Source organism: Myxine glutinosa, chromosome 9, assembly GCF_964187855.1.
Source record: "Myxine glutinosa chromosome 9, kmMyxGlut1.1, whole genome shotgun sequence".
Classification (NCBI taxonomy): domain Eukaryota; kingdom Metazoa; phylum Chordata; class Myxini; order Myxiniformes; family Myxinidae; genus Myxine; species Myxine glutinosa.
The window spans coordinates 114,273,987-114,293,401 of record NC_136269.1 but is presented as its reverse complement, the minus strand read 5'-3'; the positions used below and the strand labels follow the sequence as shown (position 1 = coordinate 114,293,401).

General features: G+C 40.5%; 1 protein-coding gene across 1 annotated transcript in view; it reads right to left on the bottom strand.

The window, feature by feature from the left end:
• NRXN2 (neurexin 2) overlaps positions 1-19,415 on the bottom strand; it is an 871,230-nt gene that overhangs the window by 790,263 nt on the left and 61,552 nt on the right. The window contains exon 3 of the mRNA XM_078784719.1: positions 11,369-11,398. Coding sequence (XP_078640845.1) covers positions 11,369-11,398 — 30 coding nt within the window. The remainder of the gene's footprint in view (positions 1-11,368; positions 11,399-19,415) is intronic.

The following is a 19,415-nucleotide window of genomic DNA, read 5'->3' as shown; positions in this document are numbered from 1 at the left end:
GGGCCTTCCCCTGGTAGTTAGGTTAGGGTAAGGAGCAGGTAAGCTCGGAGGCAACTGCAGTGGTGGAGGTGTGCAGGTGGGTAGACCCACTGGGAGAGGTACACGTCACAGCCCAGAAATTGTACGAGGGCACCGGGAGATGAATCGGGGGAGTGAGACCCCAAATTGAAAAGCACCACAGGTTGGCCAATGGGAATTGGTTTTTAGAACCCATAGAGTAAGAGGGCCAATGGTTTGGCCGGAGAAAGACCCCGGGTAGTGTAAAGTTGTTAAAGTCATTTAGGAAATAGTTAGGATTGAAGAACCTGTCGCACCATACGCAGCCACTTACCTGTGGTGATGATGATGACTCCACACCTGTGTTTTCTTTGTTTTGTGCAGGAAATGAGATTGCTGTGAGGATTTGTGAGACGCATCACGACGTGGATGAGACATTGGAGTGATTCCATCTCTCCCTCCCTAGGAGGGACTGATGATGAATTGGTGATGGCAAATTATGATGTTGAGTTGGAGATGGCAAATCTTGATGAGAGTTGAAAATGGCAAATTTGATTGGTTAGGAGGGAGAGAAGACGAATTTGGTTTATGGGAGGAACGGGGAAGACAGTAGGGATGTTTGTTGATTTGTAAAGTAGATGTTTATGGGTAGTGTTGTGTTTTGTGGATACAGTAAGGGGTAAGGGAGGGGCCATGTAGGTTACCTGGTGGGGGGGGGGGCGTACGATAGGAACGTACCTGTCTCACCTGGTTCCCATGTGCCCCCAGGGTGCATCACCTTACATTGCGTGCACTTTTGCGCCCTTACCACCTTACTCACTTGTCTGCTTCTTTTGTCTCCCACCTCCGAGGATCTGGCTTTGGGGTAGAGAGAGAGGAGAGAGAGGTGCTGGCTGCGCAGTTGTGGGCCTGCACTTTCGCTGTTTGCTGCCGGGATCGATACACCATATGGACCGCAATGTTTGTGGCCACCCACAATGGACCGCAGTTCGTTTGCGGCCAAGCACCACCCGGGGATGGACCTATGGGTCAACGTGGCACCTATGCCATACAGGTGAACCACTTTTAGTTGACACCAAGTGCACCACAAGAAGAGCAAGAGACACCTGCAGGGTTAGGGGTTGTCGAATTTATTTTTATTCCAATGAACAATGGTGACTGCACCGATTGGTGGTGGGGTGGTGCTTTTGATGCTGGGAAAGGGTGCTCTGCACGTTATTAAAGGCCGTCGGCCACAGAGCACTCGTGGGTTGGTGTATCGATGTTGGCAAGCGCGCTCTCTCTATGCATAACATCTGCATGTGTTCCTCCAAAGACAGGTCCTGGATCGTAGTGTAAATAGCAGCGTAGTCTTGTAAATAATGCTCCCTACCGGCTGTATGTTTAGTTTGAGAATTCTTTCCGGATTCGGTTATCCTGTGGGTGTGTTTCTGTGAGGAGAAGGGTGCAACGTCGCAGGGGGACATATTTACTCATTTGTGAATATCTGTAAAACTGTCGCACTCAGGGTAGAGTTAATAGTAGAGGGAACTACATTGCGTGCCACACTAAAGTAGGTAAAAATTTATCGGGTCGGGACGCCCCGAGGGTAGAGAAGGGTGCAATGTTGCGAATATGGAATTTGGCCTCCATATCCGCTTGTAAATATTCCCCTATTTTCTCCAATACTCCCCAACTTTCCCCAATCCCCCATTCCCTAGTCCCATTGCATGTAAATAACAATCAGTAGAGCCGACCTTCCCCTTATTCCCCCATTAAATGTCGTGCCCAGGTCCACCGCACCACACGTAGACAACTTTCGGACATCTTCCTAGTTATTCTTATTCTATGTCAGTTAAGGCCTCGTCTCCATTAATTATGACTCTTCGTTGCACCAGAATGTGATTATATGGCATCAGTAGTGAGTTTAGGACCTTTCCCATACCTCCTTCCATCTTCTTCCCCAACAATTACAACAACAACAGAGGAGATGGCGGCGGAGCGGGGGAGGATGCGTCCTCACACCGGCTCGATTAGCTCCAGACCATGCGCTCCACGGGGTTACCACGAAGGGGCTCCTTGTCAGCTCCTCGTCAAGGGCGGAGCCTGGTAAACCCCCCGCACGCACCCAATGAGAAGCAACGTGCCGATTCCACGAGGCGGAGCTAACGAGCCGAGGGCGTGTCACTCCCCGCCGGATATACGCGGCCACGTAGCGGACGTGACGTGAGATGCGCCTCAGCTTGGAGAGAGAAGCCACCGCCACCCCCAGCGCGACGATACCTCCCCGCATCTTTGGACCGGACCGTACTGTACCCTGCCCCGAGCCCAGGAGGACCTGGAGCCATCGATCCTGCCTTTCCTAGCCATCAAACCCCCGTGTGAGTCAGCCGTTGTCCCGTGTGTCTGTCGTCTGTCCGGGGTTAATATAAGAGTGTGTCTAAGTGCCTGTCTTCCTGTAATATACCTCTAGCCCCTGTAATCTAACCTTTTCCGTACGAATATACTTGAGAATTGAAACATTGGTGTCGTATTGTGTTATTGTAATCCAGCCGGGTGTCTTCTTTTCCTTATTGAGCCAGCATCGCGCGACTTCGTCAACGTCGAGTATAGTCGGGTAATTTGTGCGGACACGACGGCCATTCCGCTCGGCCCACTTTAACATCAAAGTCGTGTCTGTAACAATATATATATATATATATATACATACATATATATATATACATATATATATATACATATATATATATATATATATATCCGACAACCGATTTATTAATGGCCCCAAGTATCCCTACATTCTTGTCGGGCCAGTCCCAGGAACAATTTTTAGCTCGTCTTCCATGCACTGGCCGGCCAAGCCTTGCAATGGTCCAATGTTTTGGGGATAGCAACAATGTTGTAAACAGCAACTCCACTCAGGCCATTTCGACAGGAGAAAAACCAAACCTCTGGCTAAAGACACTGTATATTGGTACAACATCAACAAGGATGTTGGTCAGCTTGTTGACTGTTGTCCCACCTGACAGCAACACAAAATCTCAGATGCCCAAGCCACTACAGCAACACATTTCGCTTAGATCATGGAGCAAAGTCACATGTGACATATTCTATTTTCATGCAGCTCAGTGGCTTGTCATAGCAGATGATTATTAAAAATGTCCTGTCGTTCATAAACTACACGAGAACGCTCCCAGCCGCATAATTATTGCGACTCGAGAACAGATATTTTCTGAGTTCAAAATCACTGACCAATACGTTTACAAATGATAGCGGGTCTTATTTATCCAGTGCCGAGACATGGAGGTTTGACCCCATTATTTCATCCCCGACCTACCCAGAATCTAATGAGTTAATTGAGTGCAAAGTGAGAGTGAAATATATCCTCTGCAAGTCAAAAATGGCAGGAACTTATTTCCACATAACACTGCTGTCTTGACATTCAATCCCCATGAGCTACAATTTGGCAAGTCTTGCTGAACTACTAATGGGTAGAAAAGTTTAATCAATATTATAAACCAGAATTGCCAACACACACGACGATGACGTCACCCCTGGAGATCTGCAGAAACATCATCACTCACAGAAATTCTATCACAATAAACATGCTCAGGCACAGGAAATGTTGCGCATATACCCTGAACAACACTTTTGCATTCAGAACAATGACACCCATTGTTAGGAGACAGCCACAGTCATCTTCAGGTGTGAAGAACCACACTCATACCTAAACGCATTTCCAAACAGTCGAACAAAACCAAATCTGAACCAAATCCACATTCGAAGTTGAGCTTTAAACGGATGTGCAGCGCCCTGTCAGCCTATTAGCTTGAAAAATGACTGTGAATCACCCGGATCCGAGAATTTTAAAGCGATTCGTCACCATTGAGTGATAGGGCGAAAACGACCTGCTTTTTAGCACAATATTTCAAAAATGTGATGCATATATTCGGGTGAAACTTCGTGAGCAGGTTTCGTGTGCGACTACGACAAATTGATTCGATTTTCGTGAATATCCCGGATCTGGATCCAGATACGATCTCTTCTTAATTTTCAAGTGATTTTTCATCATTGAGAAATGAGGCAAAAAACGATATTTTCCATGATATGTCAAAAAGTTACAGGATGATTGTGACGAAACTTGGTGGATGAGTTGGAGAGGTGACAAGAACAAGCCGATTAGATTTTGGTTCAGGTCCGAATCCAGATCCGGCCTAACAGTGGCATACAAAATGTAAACTGTTCAGCCTGGCCGAGGTATGCACTCTTTTTAATCCTATTTCCCAGAACACAACAACTGTGCATACCATATTTAGACGAATTGTGAAGGTGCCATGTCAATTGGATCGATGATTTTATTTTTCACCATTAATCCACACTTTAACGCACAGATTCTTAACCGCCGGTCCATAGACCGCTGCCGGTTTACAAAAGCAAACCTACCGGTCCGAGGAGTAATTCCAGAAAATATTTTTTTTTTTTTTTTTTTTTTTTTACTGCCACTCACCCGCCAGCGAAACCCAACAAGTCTATATTATATATATATATATGTATATATATATATATATACATATATATATATATATATATATACATACATATATATATATATATATACATACATATATATATATATATATATATATATATATAATGGAGCAAGTGTATATACAGTCACGTGAAAAAGTAAGTACACCCCATGTAAAATTTTGACTTTTTCAACATATTTCAACATACAGCTATTTGATCTTCATTTCAACAATATTGATGGATAAAGGTGATATAATATAACAAATATCATGAAGCATTTACATTTTGTAGTCTATTGTATAATTTAAATAAACATAAATGCAAATTTCGCATGTGGAAAAAGTAAGTATACCCCTACATTTATCACTACTTCAAATACCTAAAATTTGAATCAGGTGCACCAGCTCAGGTGCAAATTATTAGAACATCGTTAGAGGATCTTGGAGGAACCTGTCTTATTTGAACCTCAGACATTTAGTTTGGTTTGCTCTTTGTTGTTGAAGTGTGCGGCGTCACCATGCATAGATCAAAAGAGCTCTCTGAGACCTTCAGAAAGAAGGTTATAGATGCCTACAAGTCTGGGAAGGGATTTAAAAAGATCTCCAAACAATTTGAAATCAATCGTTCGACTGTCTGGAAGATCATCTACAAGTGGAGAAGATTTCAAATAACTGCCAACTTGTTCAGGCCAGGCCGCCCCAGCAAGTTCAGCCCGAGAGCAGACCGCAAGATGTTGAAAGAAGTCTCAAAGAACCCCAGAATGTCATCTGGGGACCTACAGGTAGCTCTTGCCACTGTTGATGTCAAAGTGCCTGAGTCAACCATTAGAAAGAGGCTGCACAAATTTTATCTACATGGGAGGTGTGCCAGGAGGAAACCTTTGCTGTCCAGAAAGAACATCAGGGCAAGACTAAAGTCTGCCAATGAACACCAAGGCAAAGACCAGCACTTCAGGAACAATGTGCTCTGGACAGATGAGTCAAAGGTGGAGCTATTTGGCCACAGTACCAGAAGACATGTTTGGCGAAAACCAAAGACAGCATTTGACCACAAGAACCTGATACCAACTGTAAAGCATGGTGGTGGAAATATTATGGTTTGGGGCAGCTTTGCTGCATCAGGGCCTGGGCAGCTCACTATCATAGAATCCACTATGAATTCTTCATTGTACCAGAGGGTGCTTGAGGATAATGTGAGGCCATCTGTCAGAAAGTTGTAGCTCAACCGAAGGTGGACCTTGCAACATGACAATGACCCTAAACATACCAGTAAATCCACCAAGGAATGGCTGAAAAGAAAGAAATGGAGAGTTCTGGAATGGCCAAGTCAAAGCCCGGATCTAAATCCCATCGAAATGTTGTGGGGGATTTGAAACGAGCTGTGCATGCAAGAAACCCCTCAAACATCGCACAGCTGAAAGAATTCTGCATGGAGGAGTGGGCAAAAATTTCTCCCAGTCGATATCAGAGACTGGTGGACAGTTATAAGAAATGCCTACTTGAGGTTGTTTCTGCCAAAGGGGGCAATACCACCTATTAGAGCCAAGGGTGTACTTACTTTTTCCACATGCGAAATTTGCATTTATGTTTATTTAAATTATACAATGGACGACAAAATGTAAATGTTTCATGATATTTGTTATATTATATCACCTTTATCTATCAATATTGTTGAAATGAAGATCAAATAGCTGTATGTTGAAATATGTTGAAAAAGTCAAAACTTTACATGGGGTGTACTTACTTTTTCACGTGACTGTATGTATCATGTGCTCCAGGGGAGGATACAAGATTTTTTGAAAGAGCATTTCCAGAAATGAAGGAAACAGGGTGCATATACTCATGAGCGCGAACCGGGGTCCGGTCCCACTCAAGGGGCCTGTAAGCTTCGGGATTTTAGATGCTCTCAGGTACATACACCGAGCATCTGCTGACCACATTGGCTACATGTTGAGAGGGGCTGGGGGAACCTTTGTTAAGACTATAAAATATATTTTATTTCTCTTTTCATTATTAATTTTGATGCGATTGAGATGGAACCTGTAGCTTTGTCAACTTAAAGTGACATCAATTACTCAACAATCCTTTTGTAATTTACTCCAAAACAAAACATGTTTATCATAATAATTAAATCGTCGTATCTCAATTTCTTCAGGAAATCCGAGGATAGATTGTTCATGAATATTCATGAGTAGTGGAACTTATGTTGCAATCGGAAACAGTTCCTCTTCATACTGTGTATGTTCCTGAATATGCCGCGAGCGGTTTTAGTTACACTTTCACTTTCAATGTTTTTTGGGGTTTTTTTTACACATGAGCGCAGAACTCACTCCGCACCTCCCACTAAGCCTAAAGTTTGATCTGATCGTAGACGCCATGAAGGCACATGGCATAGCAGTGCAAGATTTTTAAAATTTTACCAGCAATGAGTAAGACGACGAGTTTTGAAATCATTCCATTCGGCACTTTATGTGCACTCGAAGGTGGGTAACATCAAAGGCAGTCAAACAGGATATTTGCAAAGGCCGCTAAACGAGGCAATTTCCTAAATTAGGCAATTATAAAAAAATATATATATCTTACTGGAGAAAGTTGTGAAAGGATGTATGACATGCTCAAGTATAGATAGTAAAGACCATTAATGAAGTGGTTCCAAATTGGTGGTCTGCTGTCGTTTATTGCTGGCCTTTGCCGATACCTGTTGAGAAAAAATGTAACAACCACTGCTTAACGGGTTTAAATGTATGCACATGCGTATGTATATTCTGTTCTCCAGCTGGTTACCCTTTGCATGCGCAGTAAAAAGTGGGGTTAAGCAATTAGTTAATTACTTAGGCAGTTAAGACCGAAAAATAGGGCGTATCGTTCATTTTTTCAGGAAAGCACCACATTTGGCACAGATGTAGTATGGACCTTTACAAATTGTTTTCCTGAGGGGCGCACAAAAATTCAGAACCCCTGGTGGCCGCCATATTGAATTTCAACATGACCGCCCTCTGTGACCTATTTCCCTCAATAACTTCTATACTATGAGGGATAACACCACAGTTCCAGTGTCTTACCCCATGTTTTCATGGTCTCTGAATCCAATGGGATCAATTGCATAAAGATTGGCATCCATCATCTTTAATTTCAAGATGGCCGCCATGGTGTTTCCATTTTCCTTGAATCTCTCATAGTATTTTAGGTAAAATTTCAATTCCAAGTGATACACATTGTTTTATTGGTCTCTGATAACAATGGAATGGTATTAATTAATCAAAGTTACACACAGTTGCAGTTTTAACTTAAAATATTGTGGGCACTTGAAAGGTGGAGGCTCTCGCACAGACGCGTAGTACTACAAGCACTGTCCATCGTAGTCACACAGTGATGTGCAGGGCAGATTTGCCCTGGAGCATTTACAGTTGCCTTTGCAGGCCGACTTACAATGGCAGCTTGTAAGCTCTGAACATGCCTCCTGTATCAGTGGTATTGTGGTCCAAATTGGTGTCCAAGAAGTCCCTGTTTTCATCCAGCCCCAATCAGCTGGTGATGGAAGTTCTGGGTAGGGCACAAGTGCCTGACTCCATATGTGTCGAGCCTGAAAACATGCACGTTTTAGGTGTTGTTCGAAGGCATCTGCTGTTGGGGGAATGTGATCAATTGTTCTTGCCTTCTTCGTGAACAAGTGTCGGCGCATGTCATTCACTGTCTTTATCTCGGTAGTCCGGTCATAGAGGATGGCAACATATCTTTCTATGCTCTGTAGTTCCATAGTAATAGCGTCCACAGATGGCCTATAAGCGAGAGCATGAAAGGTCTGCGTGATGCTGGGGTATGCCTCCCAAGCCTACGAGGCTGTCTTTTTCCCAATTTGGGCAAAAAATGACACTGTGTCTGTCGCAGCCAGTGAAGGCATGAAATAATGGCAAAGACTCGGACTTCCTGCGGCCAAGGCCGGTGGCAATTTTATGTATGGCAAGGTAGCGGTAGCTTTTACCAGTGCCAATGGCAATCCAGAGTTCCTCCACACCGTGTGACTGATAGGTAAAGTAGTGTGCTATTGCCAAGACCACAATACCAGAATCTACAGTTCGAATCAATACCCGTTTTCTCCCCTTTTTCACGGCATCCAGGACATTTTTTTGGATTTTTTGAATTTTCTGAATTTTTGGGCGCCCCTCAGGAAAACAATTGTATAGGTCCATACTACATCTGTGCCAAATTTGGTGCTTTCCTGAAAAAATGAACGATGCTTCCTCTTAACTGCCTAACTAAATGTCCGTCCATCCGTTCGTCTGTCTGTCCGAATTACATGTGTTAGTCTAAGCCGTTTCACAAAAAAAATGTTCATATTGCACTGATGTTGTTATTCGACAAAAATCGATCATGTCACATTGAAAAAGGAAGAAGCAAAGCATAGCAAGAAGAATAAAAGAAAACAAAAGAGGCAGAAATAAATTTCCAGCCAATGAGAGCTCAGTGGATCAAAGTATGTAATTATTGTCAAACAGTTACAGATTAACTCTTCAATAACGTTAATGTAATGCCTGGAAGGAAATCAAAGATATATGTATCCTTAGAAACGTTTGTCTCCTTGTGTGAAAAGTAAACTCAAAACCGTTTGGCAAAGACACATCGTATCTATGGAAACATTGTGAACCTGGAAAGGACATGGTCACTTTTTTTTTTTTAACCAGGGTGGATGGTTAAACCAATTTCCTGTTTTTTTAAAACGAAACTCCAGAACGAATACTTATGTTACCATTACATGCCTCATTTTACAATGATACAATGTGTCTTACCATTACATGTTACCATGAAAGGTAATGAGACATGGGAGAGATGGGAGAGGAGGAAGAGGAGGGAACAGTTTAATAAATAAATTTTGCTTCGAACAAGTACTCAGCTGTAATTGATAAACTGAGAAATAGTACATTGGCTGCAAGAAAATAAAATTGGCGATATTTTAGTCAGTTTGATGAATATTTTGCAAACACTTGGAAAAACAATTCAGGGGATGCCCTGCACATACATACACACATACACACTGTACATACATATCCAGTTTAAACATTTATCCGAGGGATGGTGGACACAATGCATCACCTTGCATGTGAAACACGTGTATATAGCTGGATTGAGATTAGAATCCAAGCCAGATGGTTCAGAAGCGAGTACACATGCCTTTATGCTATCCTGACAAAACATACATACATATATATATATATATATATATATATATATATATATATATATATATATATATATATATATATATATATATATATATATATACACATACATATATACACATACATATATATATATATATATATATATATATATATATATACATGTATATAAATGTATATATATATATATATATATATATATATATATATATATACACGTATATAAATATATATGTATATATATATATATATATATATATATAAACAAAGTTGAGATTTTTTGGCACAGGAACATTTTTGTGTGTTCCACATCAATGCATCTTTACTTCAAAGGCTATTTTATGAATTGTAATATAAACCTACACAGCTTATAATTGCAGGTTTCAGGTAGTGAGATTTTCTGGTACTTCTTTCAAATACCCTATAATCGTTTTCTTTTTATTCACAACAATTGCTCTGACCATGACTGATAGGACAATGATTTTCTTTGGTTTAAAAGTTTTCTGTATTTCATTTTTTTTATTTGATGTACCGCACTCTTTACAGAGTGTTGGTGCTGCCAAAGCAATTTATCGGCAACAGTTGTACTGGGTAGTTTGCCATTGCTTTCCCATATTCCATTTTTACCAAATCTTATTTACTTTTAATTCTTCCGAATGATTTTGACAAAAGTCAATTGTCTAAAATATATCAGCACAAGTCCAAAGGTTTTATTTATCTTTGGAAAGCATTGCTTCATGTTGTTAACAAATGAAGCATGTAATCATCAAAATATTATTGATTAGGATAAATTCAATTTTAAAAAAGAAACTTTATGAAGTATAAACTTATCCATGTTATTCTGTCCATGTTCTGTAAACACTCAAACACAAATGGTAACATTTTGTTTATTCAGAGTTTAGAGTGAATATAAATAACATTGGAAGAAGAGAAATGCAGGTAATTTGACGAAGGAAAAGTTTGGGTTAGGATGGCATAGGATGGAGTCATGGAGGCATAGGCAGCAGATCTACAACATTCAAAGAAGCTCAATTCATTGTTCAGGTTAACCACCTCTTTTTTGCTCAAAAATGAATTCTTTTATTCGAATTCATGTGATATTCATATTTTATGGAATGAACCTGTACACACTTTTACCTTTATTCTCATTAATGGTTTCTGGATGATCATCTCAATCACATTTTAAAACCTGAGGAAATGGTGTTGATTCTCAGGAAAATGCTTTCTTTCCTGATTACTGATAAACGGCTTTTGAATTGAGAGCGATGAATGCAGATGTGTTCATGAGAGGGTGCATTTCTGTGCAAGAATCATAACATAAAAGGCAAGCTTAAATGCAACTAAGATGTGCTTTCAGAGAAACTTGAGTGAATGGTTGGAAAATATTCAACACAAGTGAAACCGTAAGGTGTTTGCAATTGAAATAAAGAATGTCAAAGTTGAAATTATGCAAAGTTTGGTGAAACTCGATCAAAATCAAATGGCAAAGCATTCCATCCAAAAATGTGCCTAAGTGAGTGGATGTGATTGGCTTGCAAAAATGTTGTGGGCATGGTGAATGAAAATAAAAGTTGCTGCTTTAAGTCCCATGCCCTTTGCAAACTGCAAAGCCCTGCCTTGCATGCATGAAGCAGGTAGTGGCAGCAAGGGAAAGGAAAGGGAGTTGATAAAACAGTACACTCATACCTTGATCTCCCACCATCAGATGCATGAAACCTTGAAGAAGAATGAAAACACACATCAGCCTTCGAGAGAGAGAGAAAGAAAGACCTCCAGCAAAATCACAATAACACTTTCAGTATTGTGACTGACATACGTAGTGTATGTCTTTACACAGCACAGAGCCCAAAAGCATCAAACACTGCAGTGCCAAATGCTTTTCCAAAGATTTGGAAAGCAGATTCAGATATCTTAGCAAGTCATGGAAAAGGGTACATGCTGTCTAAATCCCTGCATACGTGGATAAAAACGCTCTTTTTTAACGATTGCATTCAAATTTTCACAATGGAGGAGGAATACCAATTTCAAAATTGTTTCACTTTTGCCAATCAAATAATTTAAAGGCATCAAGTTGAAAGTGCTATGAAGACACTCCAAAATGTGAGTTTAAAAATTCATTCTATTTTCTTATATGACCAAATACAGAAGTCATATTGGAGGAGAAAAACATGGAATATTAATGTCCTCATGATTGTTTGTTGGAATGGTTTGTACGTTTATAAAGAATCCAAAGCGAAAATAAATTTGTATTGTTCTTTCAACCAAAAAAATTTTTAAACGTTTCCAATCTTGGATTTTGGGGGGTTTTTTTTTGTAACACTATATAAAATTTAAAAAATGGAATCAAATGAGGCTATCACCTATGCTTCCCTTTTTTGAAAAACCCTGATGGAAACAGGACAAAGCTAATTACCTACCTTCCCCATAGATGACATCTGACAGCAGAAAGTAAGAAAAGAAAGAAGTCTTTGTTAGGCATGCAGATCCCAATTGTCTTTGCATGACAGAGTCATGCAGAAGAGCGAGGCTCTAGCCTCGCAGAGGAGAATAAACACAGTCTGCATGTAGAATAGAGTCGAAACTTATTGCAATTTTTTTTGAGAAAAAAAAACAACCAAATCACAAGCAGAAGAATAGACATAGACCGTGCAGCAAAATACACCGGCACATCTACTGATGAAACAGAGGGTGTCTGCGTATCTGGTCTTGTGCTTGGAAAAAATAAAATCAGAAGGTTTTGGGAATGGAATCATCGTAAAATTCCCCATACCGAGTAGGCATGTGCATGATACAAAATTTTACGCACATTCCCAAGACCAAAAAAAAAGACAATTACCAGCAGGGCTCCAAAGATGGTGGTGCTTGTGCTTACAGATTTTGTTTGCACTTTTGACAGGGCATCGGTGTGGTGCAAATTTACCTGCAGTGAAATGTAAAGGTGTCTGAAAGGTAGAATTTGATCACAAACTTAAATACAAAGTATTTGTTTAGTAGAAAAGGCAGTCAATCAACAGTGAGTGTTGTGCTCCCTTCCACCAACTTGAAACGACGACAAAAGGGCAGACGGTCTCAGACAATGTTACTTTGTAGTCCATAAACTTTCCTCAAGCGTATACTCAGTTATGCATGGATTCGGACAATATTTGGTGGACAGGTGGGGTGTGTGACAAGGACGAATTAGTTAGATTTTGGTGAAGATCTGCATACTATACCTCAAAGTGATTCTTCACCATTGAGAGATGGAGCCAAAAATGATGTGCAGCATGATATTGCAAAACGTTGTGGAAAAGTCATGATAAACATTGGCGGATGAGTTGTTTCAGTTATAATAACAAGTCATTTTGGTTTTGGTTCCTTTCTGAATCCAGATCCAGTGTACCAGTGGGATACAAAATGTAAAATGAAGAGCCTGGAGGAGGTATACAGTCACGTGAAAAAGTAAGTACACCCCATGTAAAGTTTTGACTTTTTCAACATATTTCAACATACAGATATTTGATCTTCATTTCAGCAATATTGATAAATAAAGGTGATATAATATAACAAATATCATGAAACATTTACATTTTGTAGTCTGGTTGCTAGAGTGAGATGTGCATGGAAGAAGTTTCGGGAACTGAGTGGCATGCTGATGAGGAGGGGAGTGTCGTTGAAGCTGAAGGGAAAGGTGCATGCTGCATGTGTGAGAAGTGTTATGATTTATGGGAGCGAGACATGGGTAATGAACGTAGAGCAGCAACGAAGGTTGGAAAGGGTGGAAATGCGAATGGTTCGATGGATGTGCAGAGTATCGTTGAGAGAGAGGAAGACAAATGATGAATTGCGAAAAATGATGGGAATAGAGCCTGTGATTGGTGCTGTGAAGAGGAACAGGTTGAGATGGTTTGGTCATGTGTTGAGGAAGGATGAAAGTGACTGGTTGAGAAGAGTGATGGAAATGAATGTAGAAGGAAGTAGAGGACGGGGAAGACCGAGAAAGACTTGGCTAAAGATGGTGGAAGAAGAAATGCGGGCAAGGGGGTTAACAAGGAGAGATGCAGAAAATAGGGCAATATGGAGAAGATTGTCATGGGGACCGCAAGGCTAACCCCCACTCTAGCAGGGAAAATGGCCTTAAAATGCATGTTGGTGTTGTTGTTTGCAGTCCATTGTATAATTTAAATAAACATAAATGCAAATTTCGCATGTGGAAAAAGTAAGTACACCCCTACATTTATCACTACTTCAAATACCTAAAATTAGAATCAGGTGCACCAGCTCAGGTGCAAATGATTAGAACATCGTTAGAGAGGATCTTGGAGAACCTGTCTTATTTAAACCTCAGACATTTAGTTTGGTTTTCTCTTTGATGTTGAAGTGTGCTGCGTCACCATGCCTCAATCAAAAGAGCTCTCTGAAGCCTTCAGAAAGAAGGTTATGGATGCCTATGAGTCTGGGAAGGGATTTAAAAAGATCTCCAAACAATTTGAAATCAATAATTTGACTGTCCGGAAGATCATCTACAACTGGAGAAGATCCCAAACAACTGCCAACTTGTTCAGGCCAGGCCGCCCCAGCAAGTTCAGCCCGAGAGCAGACCGCAAGATGCTGAAAGAAGTCTCTAAGAACCCCAGAATGTCATCACGGGACCTACAGGTAGCTCTTGCCACTGTTGATGTCAAAGTGCATGAGTCCACCATTAGAAAGAGGCTGCACAAATTTGATCTACATGGGAGGTGTGCCAGGAGGAAACCTTTGCTGTCCAGAAAGAACATCAGGGCAAGACTAAAGTTTGCCAATGAACACCGAGGCAAAGACCAGCACTTATGGAACAATGTGCTCTGGGCAGATGAGTCAAAGGTGGAGCTATTTGGCCACAGCACCAGAAGACATGTTTGGCGAAAATCAAAGACAGCATTTGACCACAAGAACCTGATATCAATTGTAAAGCATGGTGGTGGAAATATTATGGTTTGGGGCAGCCTTGCTGCATCAGGGCCTTGGCAGCTCACCATCATATAATCCACTATGAATTCTTCATTGTACCAGAGGGTGCTTGAGGATAATGTGAGGCCATCTGTCGGGAAGTTGAAGCTCAACCGAAGGTGGACCTTGCAACATGACAATGACCCTAAACATACCAGTAAATCGACCAAGGAATGGCTGAAAAGAAAGAAATGGAGGGTTCTGTAATGGCCAAATCAAAGCCCGGATCTAAATCCCATGGAGATGTCGTGGGGGGATTTGAAACGAGCTGTGCAAGCAAGAAACCCCTCAAACATTGCACAGCTGAAAGAATTCTGCATGGAGGAGTGGGCAAAAAATTCTCCCAGTCGATGTCAGAGACTGGTAGACAGTTATAAGAAACGCCTACTTCAGGTTGTTTCTGCCAAAGGGGGCAATACCACCTATTAGAGCCAAGCGGTACTTACTTTTTCCACATGCGAAATTTACATTTATGTTTATTTAAATTATACAATGGACTACAAAATGTAAATGTTTCATGATATTTGTTATATTATATCACCTTTATCTAACAATATTGTTGAAATGAAGATCAAATAGCTGCATGTTGAAATATGTTGAAAAAGTCAAAACTTTACATGGGGTGCACTTACTTTTTCACATGACTGTATGCTCTGCCAAGTGCCGTTCTAGTTATATCTGTTTTGCAACTCATTTCTGGTCATGTGGTGAAACCTAGAAACTTAAGGGTGTCCGGATAAAGCCACACCCCCTTTATCCTAACATCCTGAAAATCCCATGTTTCAGTATGCGACCGAAAATGAGTTGGTAATCAGATATAAAAATGGCTGCTTGCCAGAGCTGAGTATAGGCTTGTGGAAGTTTGAGGACTACAAATGAAAGTTCACCTGATGCTAAGTCTGCTCTTTCTTAATTGGTCTAAATTGGGGAAGGAAAGCTTAGCACTAATTGTTGGTTGACTGCCATGTTCCACTTAACAATTGATAATTATTTTTAAAAATTAATATAATGTGTGTGCGTGTGTGTGCATGTGTGTGCATGTGTATGTGAGTGTATGTAACATATATATATATATATATATATATATATATATATATATATATATATATATATATATATATATATATATATATATATATACATACATACATACAGTTGTCGCTAAAAGTAATGGCACCCTTGCACTTTTTTCAAATAATGCACAATTTCTTCCAGAAAATTGTTGAAATTAAAAAATATTTTGGTATCCACATATGTATTTCTTTAGTTTGCAGTGGAACAAAACAAAAAAAGCTGAACCAATTACTAAATTTTAGCTTATTCCAAACAGAAATCCTAAAATGACCCAGACAATATTATTGGAACCTTTTAGAAGTTGTTAGAAATGATTAGATTTCAAGCAGGTGATTCTCCTTTACTTTGGAATTGAACTCACCCGTGGTGAGATGCAGGTGCCTACAATATAAAAATCACTCATTCAACAAGTTTGAATGGAGAAAAGGAGTCATTCTGCTGTTTTGTGTCACTGTGTGCACCAGTGCCAAAGCTGCATGTTGAATGGCAATGAGCCATTGACAATGAGCATGGAGAAAAGAAAGAAAACCAGAGAATTGTCTGAGGAGGTCAGACACAAGATTGTAGCCAAGCATGGACAATCTCAAGGCTACAAGTCTATCTCCAGAGACCTTGATGTTCCTGCGTCCACCGTACGCAATGTTGTCAGGAAGTTTAAGACCCATAGCACTGTAGCCAACATCCCTGGACGTGGCCGCACGAGAAAACTTGATCGAAGATGGCAGCGAAGGATTGTTCAAATGGTGGAGAAAGCACCTCTATCAACTGCCAAACAGATTCAAGCTGACCTTCAGGACACAAGGTCAATCTCTCGAACAAGACAGTTCCAACTCGCACCACCCATTGCCAACTCAATGAAAGGGGGTTGTATGGTAGGAGATCCGAGAGATCCGAAAGATCCGAGAGATCCGAGAGATCCGAGAGATCCGAGAGATCCGAGAGATCCGAGAGATCGAGAGATCGAGAGAGAGAGAGAGAGAGAGAGAGAGACATGAGAAAGCCTGAATAGAGTTTTCCAAAACACGCCTGAACAAGCCAAAATCCTTCTGGGAGAATATCCTGTGGACAGATGAGACCAAATTAGAGCTTTTTGGTAAAGCACATCATCTCTATGTTTGCAGTAAACAAAATGAAGCCTTCAAAGAAAAGAACACCCTCCCTACAGTCAAACATGAAGGAGGATCAGTGATGTTTTGGGGTTTCTGTGTTGCCTTTGGCACTGGGTGCCTTGAATGTGTGCATGGCATCATGAAATCAGGAGATTACCAAAGCATTTTGGAGCTCAATGTTCAACCCAGTGTCAGAAAGCTGGGTCTCTGTCGTAGGTCATGGGTCTTGCAGCAGGACAATGACCCCAAACACACTTCAAAAAGCACCCTGGAATGGTTCAAGACAAAACGCTGGACTATTCTGAAGTGGCCAGCAATGAGTCCAGATCTGAAATCCCAATAAACACCTGTGGGGAGATCTGAAAATAGCAGTTGGGAGAAGGCACCCTTAAAATCTGGGAGAAATGGAGCGGTTTGCACAAGAAGAGAGGGCCAAACTGCCAGTAGAAAGGTGTAGGAAGCTCATTTATGGCTATTGGCAGCACTTGACTGCAGTTATTTTGTCCAAAGTCTGTGCTACCAAATATTAAGTCTCGTGTGTCAATAATTTTGTCAATGCCATTTCTTCTTATATGTTGATTTAAATGGATATATTAAGTTCTGAATCAAAAACAAAGGTTCTGTAATATTAACAGGGAAATAAAGAATTGTGGAGACCAAATCCTTTTGTCAATTTCAACTTATTTTTCGAGAAAATTGTGATTTAATTGAAAAAAGTGCAAGGGTGCCAATATTTTTGGCCATGACTGTATTTACATACATATACATATACATATATTTGTATTTGTATATACTGTATATATAGTTTAATCTGCTGTGATGCGAGGGGAAAAAAAAGAACGTGGCATTTGTTCCGAGTTAATGTGTCATCCAAACTTTAAAATATTCCATCGCCTTTGAAGAAAACTGTTGCGAGTTAACGGAAATTGTTGTGCATGTGAAAATGTGGCCAAGTGAAACAATTCTATAGAAATGTATGTTGATGTGTAACCTGTACACCATGGCTGCAAGGATGCAGTATATACAATAAAACCTTCAAAAAACATCAAGCACCACTAATAATAAATTGTCTCACACTTTCCCTGTTGCGTGGCGCAGTTCGCTTTCTTCTTTCTTCAAATGATAAATAGCACTCAGCATGGTTTTACCCACATTCCCAAAGCAAACCACCTTACAACTGACAGAGAGATATGTTGGAAGACTAAAATGTGAAAAGATGTAACCCTGAGTGTTGGAACAAGTCACACGTGGTGTTAAAGAATACTAATGTGAAATGATGAGAAAGTGAAACATGACTTTTGAAGGATAAATACACGACAGTGGCATCCTTCCTAAAATGAATGTTGAGGTTATGCATTGTAATATGGCTGTCTGCACAGAAAGACAATGCAAGCTGGTAAATATGATACCAGTAATGCTTTTTAATAGAAAAGCCATAATACCTGCTCACAAAACAATTTCATAATTGTTGACTAAGGAATTAACATTGCAGCCAAAATGTCTAATTTGACATTCCCATAATCAAAGAGTCGTTAGTGGTGTTCTTCATTTGTAAGAGGTATGGAGTTATGAATGTACCAAAATGTTAAAGTATAAAAAAGTTAAAGCCGCTGTCACACCTTGACGTTTTAGCCAGCGTATGCCGACGTATGAAAAATTTGGCGAATACGCTGGCACACGTCGAATACGTTATGGGTAAGTTTTGTATATGTTAAGGGGAACGCTGGCATACGTCGTAGTACGCCGAGCTCGTCGACAAATTTTGTGCATGCACAAAATGTGTCGACGTATGCCAGCGTATGACTCACACCAGCACTCAATTTTGATACGTCGGCATATGCTGGCTAAATCGTCAAGGTGTGACAGGGGCTTAAGGAAAATATTTGATACAGAGTGGGGAAGGTGTAAATGGGAAGAAAGGGTGAGAATGGGGAGTGGTGTGGTAGGAGAAAATTTGAGTAAATGAAGCCACAGGCTAAGCTTCCAGTTTGGATAGCATGCATATGTTTGCTGGTTCGGATTATGTATACCCCATCTACATAATACCCGAAAGCGTCGAGGGGATCGATCTTTATGAAGCTAAAGGTTTTTGCCCCGCCGGCCCCCGGCTCCCTCTGACCCCACAGTTGGATGCGGGATTCCGTCCCATGGTGCAAACCACTCTGATTTTCCAAATTAACTGTGCCTCTCCAGTGAGTATCCAATTTTCTACATATCATCGTATTCTTATTTTCTTTATTTTCAATATAATAATCATTCCTCTCTATATTTTTCTCTTTTTTCTTTCAATTTTCTTTATCTATATTATCTATGTCTATCATAATATTCTTATTTATATAATACCAATATTATAATACACCAACTTTGCTTCTCCGGGTCTTCACGCCCAGTCAGTAGGCTGAGCAACAGTGTACAATGTCGTAGCGAACTTTGCTTCTCCGAGGGGAGAGTGTCCGATCTTCTCTTCTTCTTCTCTCTATATAATAATACGCTAAGACTTTTCTGTTGTGGTATTTTCACCATGGGCTTGTGCTCATCTATATAATATGCTTAGCCATTGAGGGGGGTCCATCCTTATGGATCCA